Source organism: Dendrobates tinctorius, unplaced genomic scaffold (assembly GCF_039654945.1).
Source record: "Dendrobates tinctorius isolate UK_male_01 unplaced genomic scaffold, ASM3965494v1 ptg000059l, whole genome shotgun sequence".
Taxonomy (NCBI): Eukaryota; Metazoa; Chordata; class Amphibia; order Anura; family Dendrobatidae; genus Dendrobates; species Dendrobates tinctorius.
Window position 1 is genome coordinate 15,108,373 of NW_027361727.1, and position 15,222 is coordinate 15,123,594.

Here is a 15,222-nt window from a genome sequence, read left to right on the forward strand (position 1 = left end):
GTCGTCGCAAGGTCAAAGCAGTCAAGGAATCACAATGTTATTGCTACGAAAGACTGAATCTAGGCCATCAGCAACACCACAAACACCATCACCAACTCTCTCAGTCCGCCATGTCCACCGCTAGTTCCACCATATGCAGCTCTCAAGTCCAGCTCACCCTACCAGAGACTCTGAGTAGGACAAGAAAGTACTCATCCTCTCATCCGCGTACACTGGCTTTGAACGCCCACATTGCCAAACTAATCTCGTTAGAGATGATGCCCTACCGGTTGGTTGAAAGCAAAGCTTTCCGCGAGCTCATGGCCTCTGCAGTACCATGCTATGACCTACCCAGTCAGCACTTCTTTTCGCGAAAAGCCATCCCAGCCCTCCACATGCATGTGAAAGACTGCATTGTCCATGCACTCAAGCAATCAGTGAGTGTAAAGGTGCACCTCACAAAAGATGCATGGTCCAGTAGGCATGGCCAGGGCCGTTACGTGTCCATCACTGCGCACTGGGTTAATGTGGTGGATGCAGGGCCCACAGGGGACAGTGGCGGTGCGACAGTGCTGCCTAGCCCACGGTATAGGAAACAGTTGGCTGTAGGCGTTCGACCCTCCTCCTCCTCCAGAAGCGAAAGCTTGTCCACAGAGCACAGTCGCACAATCACTCCATCCGCAGCTGCCAGTGTTGCACAGAAGGTGTCCCACTATCGAACAGCTAGTGGTAAGCGTCAGCAGGCTGTGTTGAAGATGATGTGTTTGGGAGACAACAGACACACGGCGGAGGTACTGGACGACTACTTTCAAACTGAGTCATGGCTGGGCAGTCTACATCTTGAGGCAGGCAAGGTAGTTAGTGATAACGGCCGGAATTTTGTGGCAGCCATTGCCCTTTCAAAACTCAGACACATACTTTGCCTGGCTCACACCTTGAACCTGGTGGTGCAGTGCTTCCTCAATAATTATCTGGAATTAACACCCCTGCTCCATAAGGTGCGAAGACTGTGCTCGCCCATCTGCCGGTCGCCCGTACACTCCAGTCGTATGCAGAAGCTGCAGCGATTGCGCCACCTTCCCAAGCACCGCCTAATTATCGATGTTGCAACAAGGTGGAACTCCACCCTGCATCTGGTTCAGAGGCTGTGCGAACAGAGGCAGGCTGTAATTCATTTGTGGGAGGATACACGGGCAGGCAGTTTGCAGGCAGACATGGAGTTGTCTGGTGTGCAGTGGTCGAAGCTGAAAGACCTCTCTAAAGTCCTTCAGTGGTTTGAGGAATGCACACGGCTGGTAAGCGCAGAAGACACCATCATGAGCATGAGCATCCCACTTATGCGTCTGCTCATGCAAAGTTTGACACACATTAAGAATCAGGCGTCTGCAGTGGAGGAGGAAGAGGAGGAGGGAAGCCTTGATGACAGTCAGCTATAGTCTGGTCAGGGAAGTCTCGTGGACGAGGTGGAGGAAGAAGAGGAAGAGGAGGAGGAGGATGATGGGGATGATTATTTTGGGGAGGAGGATGCTTCTCAGGGGGCAAGAAAAAATGTTGGCGTGGCAAGGTCAGGTACAGGGTTTGTGCGTGACTGGAGAGATGTGGATTTGCCAGAAAGTGCTCCTCCACCCAGCACTCGCAGTGCATCATTGACACCTGGAACATTGGCCCACATGTCAGATTATGCCTTGCAGATCCTAAAAAGGGACCCCCGCATTGCCAAAATGATGAACGATGATGACTACTTGTTGGCCAGCATCCTGGATCCACGCTATAAAGGCAAATTCCAAAACATCATGCCACAGGAGAACCTAGAGCTAATATTGGCTAACAAATAAGCATCTCTGGTAAACCGTTTGTTTGAAGCATTCCCAGCACACAGCGGTGGTGATGTTTTTCCAACAAGCCGTAGGGGGCAACATGAAAGAGGTGTTCGTGGTGCACACAGCCGAAGTGGCGTTGGACACAGGGGTTTCATGACCACGTTGTGGACTGATTTTTCAAGTACCGCTCACACGACTGGTAATACTGCATCGATCGAAAGTGACAGGAGACAGCAGTTGTCAACTATGGTTACAAACTACTTTTCCTCCCATATCGATGTTCTCCCACACAGGTCATTCCCCTTTGACTATTGGGCCAGTAAACTGGACACCTGGCCTGAATTGGCACAATATGTCTTACAGGAGCTCTCTTGCCCTGCTGCTAGTGTGTTATCTGAACGAGTCTTCAGTGCTGCTGGATCAATCCTGACAGAAAAAAGGACCCTTCTGTCGACCCAAAATGTTGATGATCTAACCTTCATTAAAATGAACCATGCATGGGTTTCAAAGGATTTTGTCCCACCATCCCCTGATGACATGTAGGTTGCCAGAAAAATGACTTGCTTTTGTCCTCCTCTTCTGAGGACTTCTCCAATTACTCCATTTGCAGCTGCTGAATGTCCAACATCAACAAATGACAATTTTTCCGCCTCCCTAACTGGGCTGTCTCGCCCCACAGGGCCGGGGTCACCACCTGGCGCACGCACCCGTGCGGTTGCCCTGGACAGGTGGGTGGGCACACTGTTTGGAAACGGCACTGGCACAAGGTCCCTCATAGTAGAATCAAGTGTCTCTGATGGTGGGGGTGCACACCCGCCGTCAGACACACCGGCGTACTATGAGGGGCCCTGTGCCAGTGCCGTTGCCAATGAGTGGGCCCCCCCTGCTTGCTCAGGATCACAGCACTTGCAAAGTTGAAATACTTACCTCTTCCTGCTCCACCGCCGTGATGTCTTCCGCGTTTCCTGACAGTGACATTCTGGTCAGAGAGCGCGATGACATCACGTCTGTACGCCCTCTGCCTAAACAGTCCAAGTGCAGAGAGATGGAAGATGGGGACAACGAGGAGTCCAGACTAGTACAGGGATTCCCTAGTGAGGAGACTTATTTAATTGTTTTAAAGGTTGGGAGCAATTTTTGGTTAGCACTATACTCTGGAGAATTATATATGGGGCCCACCATACACTGGAGCATTCCAAAGGTGGACATCAGACACTGGAGCAGCATTTACAGGGCCCATTATCCACTGGAGCATTAGAAATGGGGCCCATTATATGTGGAGCATTATTTGGGCCCATAAGACAGTGGAGCTTCATCCATGGGGACAAACATATACTGTAGCATTATGTGGAGCTCATCATATACTGTATGGAACATTATATGGGACCAATGATTCTGTATGGTGAAATATATGGGCCTCATTACTCTGTATAGCGCACTATGCGGTGGCCATAATACTGTATGGAGTAAGATATTGTCCGTTTTTGGAGCTATTGGAGAATTTAAAATGGATATCAGTCATGAGATGTAAGAAGTGAAGTATTTTTCATTGTACTATACCGCTATTTCTCTGCCGTATCAGAGGATCGTGAATTGTGGCATGTGTTAAAGGAGCCTATTGATACTTTTTGACCCTGGGCTCACAAAGATCTGGATCCAGCCCTACCCCCCCCACAACTTTAGCCAAATAACCCCCAGTTTTCAATGCCTATTATTATAAAGTAAATTAAGGTTGACAAGCTTACGGAATAAGAATTGATGTTTTTGGCATTAAAATGGGCACTGTAGGTGTGTTTCCTGTCCTCCACTCACTGCCGACTTTTCTTCCCCATTGACTTGCATTGGGTTTCGTGTTTCAGTCGGCCTTCGACTTTTCACGATAATCGGCCGATTTCGTTTGACCCGACTTTTGAGAAAGTCGGGTTTCATGAAACCCGACTCGACCCGAAAAAAGGCAAAGTCGCTCATCTCTAGTTGAGAGGCATTATGTATATATATTGCTTCCTCTCCACTGGAGAGGTGCCGGAGCAACCTTCCTGTTTTGCAGTCTAAGGCTGGCTTCAGACTAGCGTTTTTGACATCAGCGCACGACGACGCTAAGCCCCGCCCCCCTGCCGCGCCCCCTCCGGTCATCTCCGCCTAGTGTCTCACATCGCTGCATGCGATCTGCACACCCTATCTTTAGCATAGGGTGCGCAGACCATGTGCTGGCCGCACGCCAGTAGGATTTTGCGTGCGCTGCGCCCTTTTGACAGTGCTCCGAGCGCACCAAAATGCAGCATGGTGCGTTCGGCGCACGTCGGCGCAACATCAAAAGGGCGCAGCGCACGCAAATTCCTATTAGCGCACGGCCGGCGCACGGTCTGCGCACCCTATGCTAAAGATAGGGTGTGCAGATCGCATGCAGCGATGTGCGATACTAGGCGGAGATGACCGGAGGGGGCGGGGCTTAGCGGCGCCATGCGCTGCGGGCAAAACCGCTAGTCTGAAGCTAGCCTAAGTTGTGTAAGGTTGCATACAAGTCCCTGCTGCACTCGGGGCAGATGCTGCCCGCTGCGCTTGGGGGGCAGATCCTGCCCACTGCACTCGGGGGGGCAGGCGCTGCCTGCTGCAGTCTGATGCAAACTCTGCTGCACTCCTTTAAAAAAAAAAAAAAGATTAAATCAGAAAATGACCTATGGTTTAAAATCAAGTTATTTCATGATGAGTTGTGTTTATTATTGGCATCATTTTGAGGTACATATAATAAGTCATTACCCAACTTTTATGAACTCTATATGGGATTGCAACACCCGGCATCTCTGCCGATCAGCTGTTCCCGGTGTCGGTGGTGGCCTGATCTGGTCAGTTGTGGAGCTGCACAGCTTTATCTGCTGTATAGTGACCACGACCAGGCGTTGCACATTTGCCACCTACTCAAATCAATATGGATGTGCAGCACCCGGTCGCGGCCACTATTCCATCATTCGAGCTATGAAACTTAGCGGTTCTGGACAAAGGGAATAGCTGATTGGCATAGGTGCCCGGTGTCTCACCCCACCGGTCAGACATTAATGACTAGTGATGAGCAAACGTTTTCTGATAAGGTGTTATCCGCATGCTCGGATGCGAAGAGTGTCTAATTTGTTCGAGTCCCCGTGACTGCATGTCTCACTGCTGTTAGACAGCCTCAATACATGTAGAGATTTCCTGTTTGTTGGGCAATCACTGCACCGATTGCGGATGACAAACAGCCACGTGACATGCCGCCGCGGGAACTAGAGCATAGTTTTCGAGCATGCCGAAGTCACTCAGTTAGCTCCCGAGCATGATAACACCTTACGCTTGCTCATCACTCTTAGTGACCTATCCTAAGGACAGGCCATCAATGTTAAAGTCCCAGACGAAAGAGGCCAACGATCCACGATCTTGACACTCGCCTTTGCATCACTCAGCGCAGAGTGATAATTCTGCTGCCAATGCTAATCATCTCCGATGCTCGTTAATTTAGGCCAGATTAACAAGTTAAATAAGCAAAATAAAATTAGCTAAAACCTATGCACACTGACCTGAAAACGTGTGATGACTCATGAGTCAACATGTGATACTTTTCCTATTTATGCTCCAAAATGGACAAACGGTTACATGTTTACGTGAGATGTGTAATTGGTTTTTATCGCTACCGCTCCTCACAACCTGGGCGTAAAACCTAGTTGAATACCATTCATGGAGATCTTCACATTGAAGGCTTTCCCGGCTATCTGCCTACCATTACTGAAAGCCATCTCTTCCCGTGTGGACACGAACAAACCATTTTTATTGTCCAGAGAAGAGCATATGAAAGTCACAGAGTATCTGACTCTTATCTGTAAAACACAGCATAGAGACGGCAAACAGAGAGACCCCGGGGGAGGCGAAGGAGCGAGGTGGAAATGGGAGAAGGAAGATCTTGAGGGAGTAAAGGAGAGAAATAAAAAAAGGAAAGAACGATTCAGGGCGGTAAAACTGCAGAGAAAGAAAAGAGTTTCCAATGCAAAGGAATAATATGTCTTTGCAAAAGGTAGAAGATTATGGTGTAAAGCCCATATATTTATTTCTTCACCTTACTGAATGGCATTAAAAGCCTGCTAATCGAATAAAGGGCATTAGAAAAACTACATCGAGATTGTTGCTGGTGCTCAGATCAAAAGCTATAGACTCTTATAAGCCCAGCTAGAACTAGACTTAAAATTAGGTAGGACAGCTATTAAAAAAAAAATGTATATGCTCAATTTTCAAAGTAATGACACCAGCCTCACCAGGTCCAAAAGATCACCCTTTTTAAAGTAAGTACACCAGCCTTGTACCGGTCTGGGAGGTTTTGTTTGATTTTTTTTCAATTGATGAACGCATTGGAATCTGGAGACAGATCCACCTGAAATGCTCTTTAAACCTGGAATCGATTCATGATCAGATCCTGAATGTATTATGTAAATTGCTCAGTGGTTTCTATGGCAGCTTTGTTATCAGAATTGCTTCTCTAAACAAACCCTTCATCTATCTCAATATTCCTCTCGGTCTGGTACAAAGAGTCCCTGAAACCTGAGATGCAGTTGGAAAATAAAAAAAAATTTTTTGTGGCTTAGCCGTTTCTATATTTTCCAGAGACATTGATGAAAAGTAAATGTACACATCATCCGGTGGGTAAAGGACCCCATAAATATTAGATTAAAGTTAACAATCTAAAACTGGAAGTCTACCGGGTCCTTGCGACTTCCAGCATCATCTGTCAGTGGAGATAAGGATCGGATAGTTGGAGCTTTTTAATCTGACCGTTCACATTAGCTCTAAGGGGGCAGATGAACAAACGATCGTCGGCTGAATGAATGTTTGTTCGGCAATGGCCCCATACACACTTAAAGGGGTTTTCCCACAAAGAGAAGTTCATATGAATCAATAGATCTTGGAATAATAATAACTTCCACAATTGGATGTGTTTAAAAAAAGAAAAAAAAATGTTCCTGTGCCGAGATAATCTTATAAATGTGCCCCTGCTGTGTACTGTGTAATGGTCGTGTCTGACCGTACAGGAACATGGTCTGATCATACCATATCTCCTGGGCAGGGGAGGAAGCAAAAGAGAGTATACAGACCGGACAGCACAGGATCACAGCTGATTCCTTTTGTGAAGTAAAGCATTTCCCTGTCTGTTTTTAAACAATGTTTTACTTCAATGAAATAAGTATTTGAGATCTCATGCTGTCCTGTCTGTACGCTCGTTTGCTTCTCCGCCTGTCCAGTAGATGGTATGATCCAACCATGTTCCTGTGCGGTCAGACACAGCCATTACACAGTACACAGCAGGGGCACATTTATAAGATTTTCTCAGCACAGGAACATTTTATTTAAACACATCCAATTGTGGAAATTATCACTATTCCAAGATCTATTGATTAAAATGAACTTTTGTTTGTGGGGAAAACCCCTTTAAGATTACATCAGCGGGATGATTTACACAGGCTGTATTTAGTGGTTCAAAGTGGGGAGTAAAGATCATTGGCTGAAAATATCTAAAACGTCCGACTATGAACGTTCATTCCATCAATCCAACCGACAATCGTTCGTTCTAGTTGAAATTGGTTCAGTTGACGGTTAGTTTGCATGGGTTTCCTCCAGGTTCTCCGGTTTCCTCCCACACTCTAAATTCCCTATCACTAGGTCTTCGGAGTGTGAGCCTCAATGGTGGCAGTGATGATAATATCTAGAAAACGCTGTGGAACAAGATGGCGCTATATAAGCAAGCATAATAATAATTGTCTACCAACTCCCTCAAACACAAACTCTCGTTCCTGTATCCTCAATCTGAGATCGGATACCAGAATCGTCGGATGGCGGCTTATGTCTCCACTGAATAAAAGATCGATCAGTTCACTTTCAACCGTCAGATCCTTAAGTCCCCTTATATAACCTGTTGGAGGACATTCAGGAAGCCCCCTATACACTACAGACCATCTGCCGAGCTTGTTGGAATTTTTGCATTTTTATGACTTATGTAATGTGTATCAGTAGAGTTTGTCCTCATAGAATGACTGTTCAAACCAAGTACAGGCGCCCGATGCACCCTTGGAGAGGCTAAACAGTTCAGTGCTGCTCATTTTCCTTCTATCTCTGCCCCTCTATTGGGATTGACAGCTCTGTCTATATGGAGCCAGAGAAGGGTGGAGGTAGATGGAAAACAAGTAGGTGGGAAGGTGCGCGGAACGGATTTGACCTCACCAAGGGTTCCTTGAGCACCCGTACTTGGTTTGTACAGTCATTCTGTTCTGACAGGTTCCCTCTAACACCTGACCCTTTCGCTCTCGGGAAAGATAAGCCACCACCAGAACCATTTGGCCGAGGCACACTCCACTCTCACCACTGACGCCAACGTTCTCGAATATGGTGGAGTCAGGTGAAAGAAATCTAGGAGGAACCTCAAAACACTAATTCACCAGAAATCTTTGCCATAGCGTATAATGCATACATTTCAGGGTTATGCAATATGATGTTAGAAACAAGTTCTCTATTCCATAAGGAAGCCCTCAGGCTACTGCATGATTAATGAGGAAGGGTTTTTTTTTTTGGCTGGACTGTAACCTTTCTTCTGCTTCTTTCCAAAACTTCACTTCTTGACTTGAATGTGTCTTTTACATCTTGTTTCGCCCCGTCTCTTCTACTGCATATTTTAACATTTCTTTCCCCATCTCGGTACCAATAATGCTAATTTCATTCCCTCAAGTACTCTCTATTCATTTTACTGTTCTAGGTCCCAGTTTTTCTTCCATTCAACCAATTTTTTTTTTGCCATTTTTTTTCTGTCGTGCTCATCCCTCCTTATTTCCCTTTTCTCCTAAACATCTCTTGATTTCCAGTCCTGTGCTCTCCCATTAAAGTCTAATTAACATAATTTGCATAATGCTTGCTCATTATTATGTTCGGGGGAGTCAGGTGACAGGGAAAGCAAGATAATAGGGAGGGGGAGCGAGCAGAGGAGAGGAAAGGAGAGGAGAGGAGGGTGGTTGGTAGGGAAAGTGACTGGTGGGAAGAAGAACCTGAGAAAGAGACGGGAAGGGAGGAAATGAAATTTACACAGTGATACCTAACCCTTTCCATCACCGATCCCTGTGGAGTATAATATGATATTATTTAAACAAGCAGCTACTCACCTTCAATCACACGATCCTCTGCACGAAAACATGGAGAGAGGAAAAAGAAGATGAGGGTTACAATTAATAAAGGAGATAAGATGCAGAAAATCACAATCATAGAATGACAAAGAGAGCGGCTTAACGTTTTTCTAGTTCACAGTCTTGCCTATTATTCATTTTTTTCTCGTTCTTTAATTTTCGTACTTTCAGCAATGTTTTACAATGATGTACATGAATCCCCCCGTCATCACTTCCCCCTCTACGATGCGCTTTTTATCTACACTCCGTTCCTCTGTATCTCGCAGTTCTGTTTTGCTGTTTTGACCTTCATCCTCCTCCTTGCCCCTGGTCTACCACCACCTTAGGCTAATGTTCATCCAGCCAGCTGAGCCCCCTGGAGGAGTTTCCCCCCTCCCGTTCCATGGATATGAATAGACCAGTAGACCCCAGGCTGAGAATCAGTGTCACTGCTGGTGACATCCACAAGGGACCACAAAGAGGGAGGAGGGGGTCGGATTGCAAAAAGTGATTGAGAGTGAAAAAAAAAAATAACACAACAGAGTCTCTGTAGAAGGGAGGACTGAGAAGCAAGATGATGAAAGAAGAGAGAAAGCAACGTTGCAATGATAGAGCGATAGAGGAGGCGGTTGTTTATAAAAATAGAATTATGGGCAGATAGCGGGAGAAAGGAGGAGGTCCACCAGTCACGCAGTTGCCTGACAGAACACACAATGGGAAGCACTGTGATAGTCCACATGCTGGGAGATTGTAGGTGTTCTCTATTGATCTCCACCTACATTTCTTAGGTTTTAGGTTTTTAATAACATTACAGTAAAATCAAAACTTTTACAACCACCGCGGCACTGACACATGATTCAAATCCCTAGGATTATGGCTGGTCCACTTAAAGAGGATCTGTCACTTATCATAAATGTGTACAATTTTTATGCTGGTCTAAATGCCGCTGTTTTCCCGAATCTGGTGTTGTTTTTCTTTTGTGCCTGCGAATCTTCGTTATTGAGATATGGCCTTCTCTTCCCTGTGTATAAATCTAGCCTTTTCGGCCATCTGTGTGTGATCTTCAAGAACACCTGAGGATCACGTCCACTGTGCTAAAAAGGCAGCATTTACAGGGAATCTGTCACCGGATGTTGGAGGCCTATGTAAATGGCCTGGGTCTGGTCCCATGGGCGGCGTTTCTTCTTTCTCCACCCCATCCGTGGCCCCCATCCACGATCTTCTCCGGTGTTAGAGTAGTTCTTCTCCATAGTTAGCGCGTGCGCAAAGCAATCTTGCTTTGCGCATGCACAGTATGCTTTGCCCAACTGCAGGCAAAGCCGATAATCATTACTGCGCATGCGCCGGTACACTATGTCCCGGAAACACAGCAAAATACTTCCGGGACATAGTGTACTGGCACATGCGCAGTAATGATTATCGGCTTTGTCCACAGTTGGGTAAAGCATACTGCGCGTGCGCGAAGCAAGATTGCTTTGCACATGCGCGAACTATGGAGAAGAACTACTCTAATACCGGAGAAGATCGCGGACAGGGGCCACAGATGGGGTGGAGAAAAAAGAAGAAACACTGCTCATCGGACCGGACCCAGGCCATTTACATAGGCCTCCAACATCCGGTGACAGATGCCCTTTAATTACAGAGCCGAGGGGGCTATATTTCTGGAATGGAGAGGAACAAACAAAAAAACAGAACCAGATTCAGGAGAATAGCGACATTTACACCAGGTAAGAAATGTACAAACTAATAAGACAGGTCCTCTTTAAACTTTGATCAATCCATTATTTCTTTTGAGAAGTCTTGTTTAAGAAAGGAAGAAAAATCCTAATTGTATCCCCATAATCAATTTTCATCAATGCAATTTATATATCAAAAGTAAAGTAAAATAAAAACTATAATCCCTTCAATTCAAGTTACAACTTGTATTCCAATTTAAAATTATATTGATTTAACAAATCATTTGGCCCATAATACTGCATTAATCTATCCTTTTACTGAGCTCTAAATCTGCACACAGTGCAAAGCCTGCCAAAAATTACAAGCAATGTTATCCATACACAGTTGAACCCTTGAAGGCTCCAATTATAGTGCCTCATTCAAATACTATTAACAAAGTGTAGTTGTGGCAATTCTACACTCATAAAAGCTTTTCACAAAGTGTAAAGCCAGGAAAAAATTACACAGAGGCTCATCCAGTCTTCCATAGACCCTTGAAGGCAACAACTGGGGGGCTTTATTCAAATATTTTGAAAGTGCAGTTGATTTACTCCTACACTCATAAAGGCTTTGCACAAAGTGCAAATCCAGAAAGGAATTATAAGGAAGCTAATACAGTAATCCTCTTCAAGTGTGCGCTTCTTCATCTCCTTCCTTGAGAGGCTGGGGGGGACTGCTTCTTAGAGCCAGATTCCCGGGTACCTGGGCTGTAAGTGACCTAGCTTCGGGTAGTGCTGGAGCCACCAACATATAGAAATGAGAAAAAGCCCTGTGTCACCTGCACCGACTACTCCCACATAGGAGGTGGGAAATCTCAAGGACAGTCTGATCTCTTGGGGGTGGTAGTCCCATCTCAAGATGCCTCAAGGAGCCTCTCCTAGGTCAGTTCATTTTGCAAGAAGTGTTCATCCAGCTGCCTTCCTTCTCAGATCACACCCCAATACCAGAGATGTTGCTTCTCCATTTTTAAGAATGGGATCCTGGTTTCATCCATCAGTTCTTGCAGCCTTCGAGGCAAGTTTTTCATCTCTACTGCCCACTGGTTGAGCAAGATGTGAGGATGGGTGACAAATTCTTCTATGGACTCCAATCTTCTGTGTCGGTTGTACGCAACAACCTCCACCTGGGATGCCAACTCTTGGAACCTTGCAGCAGTGAATACTGAGCCCTGGGTTTGGGCCTTGGTGGTTCAGGGATAGGGGCCAGTTCCGAACCACAGGCTACGGCCACCTCTGCTTTCGTGCCAGCTTGGTCTGGCGCCGATATTCCTCCAATTGCTCCCTCAGTAGTCTCGCAGCATTCTGCCATCTTTGTCTTCTTGTCGCCCACTCCACACATTATACTTTATGGATTAACTTAATCCAAGGAATAAAAATGACGATTTTTTGGAGTATCATATACCACAGAAATGTAACACAAATCACGTAATACTCTATGGATGACTAATTGAATCCAGAAAAATTTTATATATTTAGCAATGGATTACAATACCCTAAGCCCTGCATAGAGGCTGTATTCTGCCATTCTTCCTTCTCCTGCAACTGTCCCTAGGCTAAATGCAGAATGTATCTGATACAAACAGAAAAACACAAGATTAGCCCTTACAAGGACTGTTAGTATGATGGTTCAGCATCAGCACCAGTATAAACACTCGAAGACTCTGATTAGTTAAACTGTGCGCACATAGGCCAGGGTAACTGCTTTCTGCTTCCAATCAGAGCTGTCCCTGAGCTGTGCAATGGTGTCAGTGAGCCAAGCGTGGCTGTGCCTGTCCTTTTAGAACCTCTGATGAGGTCATGCGGCCAGCCAATCACACCACTACCGAGGTGGCTGTGGCATTACAGTGACTGACGAGAAATCCCTGCATGCTTTTTGGATGTGTAACAGGTGCAAAACATGCAGGGCGGGGATTCAAGCTTCAAATCCAATCACCAGCCAATACTTGTCGAGTGCCGAGCATATCCAAGCACCCAGATACTCGAATGATATCCGAGTATCAACAAACAAGTTTGCTCATCCCTAATACTAAATCATTAATCATCTTAATGTGCTCTGAACTCCTTATTCTTCTGCTAGTGTCAGCTACAGGAAGCTAGAATGTAATAATCCAAGGTCAAGCAGATTTCTTTCGCAGAAAAGCATGAAGCTTTGTCAAGTAATAAAAAGTGTATGTATGATCTGAAAGTCTCTTTCCCATATAAAACATGTAAGAAATGTGAATACATACATAGCGTACATACAACAGTATTTCATATCTTATCTGTCAGCAGCTTTTTGCTATTTAATCTGAGAGCAAGAGACCCCGGATTCTATGGCTGTGTCACCTATTAGGCTGTGTGCTGTAGTTTAAATGTAGTTATCATTTTATCAGCACGAGATTATTAACACTACAGGACTACTGCTCACGCGCAGCCCAGTCAGGCTAATCAATATAACCCCACCTCCACCACTGATTGGCGGCTTGCTCATAATGTACAGTGTACACAGGAAGCCGCAGTCAGGCGTGTGGGCGAGGTTATACACAGCTCAGTATTCATAGCACCACTACATCTCCATTCGACAAAACAGGTATTCTATGGAATCTACACCAAGCAGCCCAGTAAGTGATATATCCCTGGAATCAGGCTTTCTTGCCCTATGTTATGCTGCTATCAGATTATATAATATACACCAACTATTATCCTGAATGATAATGACATAAAGCAAACTAGAGTATAACATGCAAACAAAAGGCTTTACAGATGACAATATATTCATTAAAATCGTAATTTTTATTGAAAAACAAATTTTAAAAAAATTATATATATTTATATTAAAATGCAATAAGACAGTATTGACAGATACAAGAATTAGGTGGGAACATCCTGATATGTATATATATATATATATATATATATATATAATCATCACAGACCAAGAACGGTTTGAAATGTTGTACATAACATATCAGTCCTTTATTCTACTATGAACTTATGTTACTCCAGGGACAAAGCATTTCCAACGAAACGCGCGTCGGGTGTGGTGGGTCTCCCCTGACTCTACTTCCTCAGGTAACTGCACCATGAACAGATTTATGGTTACTATGCGATTACATTCCCCTATTGTGCACCTATATTTGATATATCCATGTGATTTATTACTACTAGGGCTTAATATTGTATGCACTTTTATCCACTACTGTGGAGCAAACTTTTACATGTGTCCCGTTTATTTGTTTGCAACATTTGCTTCTACAACATGGGAGTTTATACATGTCTAAGAGTGTTTTGCTAGGAATTTTATATGTCTGTTCACAGCATATTTTCTTATATCTTTGGGAGTAACATATCTGCAAAGTAGAATAAAGGACTGATATATTATGTACATCATCAAAAACCAATTTTGGTCTGAGAGGATTATATGCACATGTCGGGGTATTCCCACCCAATTCTTGTATCTGTGGATACAGTCTTATTGCCTTTTAATATATACACTGCTCAAAAAAATAAAGGGAACACTCAAATAACACCTCCTAGATCTAAATGAATGAAATATTCTCATTGAATACTTTGTTCTGTGCAAAGTTGAATGTGCTGTCAACATAATCACACAAAAAACATCAATGGAAATCAAATTTTTGAACCAATGGAGGCCTGGATTTGGAGAGACTCCCAAAATGAAAGTGGAAACAAGTCAAAATGAAAATCAAAACAAGACAAAATTATAGTGGAAACAATTCAAAATGATGCTCAGTATTGTGTGTGGCCTCCACGTGCCTGTATGACCTCCCTACAATGCCTGGGCATGCTCCTGATGAGGTTGCGGATGTTCTCCTGACCTCCCAGAACTGGACTAAAGCATCCATCAACTCCTGGACAGTCTGTGGTGCAACGTGACATTGGTGGATGGAGCGAGACATGCTGTCCCAGATGTGCTCAATCGGATTCAGGTCTGGGGTACGGGCGGGCCAGTCAATAGCTTCAATGCCTTCATCTTGCAGGAACTGCTGACACACTCCAGACACATGAGGTCTGGCATTGTTCTGCATTAGGAGAAACCCAGGGCCAATTGCACCAGCATATGGTCTCACAAGGGGTCTGAGAATCTCATCTGGGTACCTAATGGCAGTCAGGCTACCTCTGGTGAGCACATGGAGGGCTGTATGGCCCTCCAAAGAAATGCCACCCCACACCATTACTGACCCACTGCCAAACCGGTCATGCTGAAGGATGTTGCAGACAGCAGATCACTCTCCACAGAGTCTCCAGACTCTGTCAGGTCTGTCACATGTGCTCAGTGTGAACCTGCTCTCATCTGTGAAGAGCACAGGGCACCAGTGGCGAATTTGCCAATCCTGGTGTTCTGTGCCAAATGCCAAGTGTCATGCACGGTGTTGGGCTGTGAGCACAACCCCCATCTGTGGACGTCGGGCCCTCAGACAATCCCCATGGAGTCAGTTTCTAATCGTTTGTGCAGACACATGCACACTTGTGGCCTGCTGGAGGTCATTTTGCAGGGCTCTGGCAGTGCTCCTCCTGTTCCTCCTTTCACAAAGGCGGAGGTAG

At 45.2% G+C, this 15,222-nt stretch overlaps 1 protein-coding gene across 12 annotated transcripts in view; it reads right to left on the reverse strand.

Moving 5' to 3' along the window:
• The window catches only part of NRXN2 (neurexin 2), a 900,728-nt gene that overhangs the window by 603,730 nt on the left and 281,776 nt on the right, over positions 1 to 15,222 (reverse strand). For all 12 annotated transcript variants that reach the window (XM_073578443.1, XM_073578436.1, XM_073578438.1 and 9 more), the window contains exon 4: positions 8,963 to 8,980. In XM_073578443.1, coding sequence (XP_073434544.1) covers positions 8,963 to 8,980 — 18 coding nt within the window. The remainder of the gene's footprint in view (positions 1 to 8,962; positions 8,981 to 15,222) is intronic.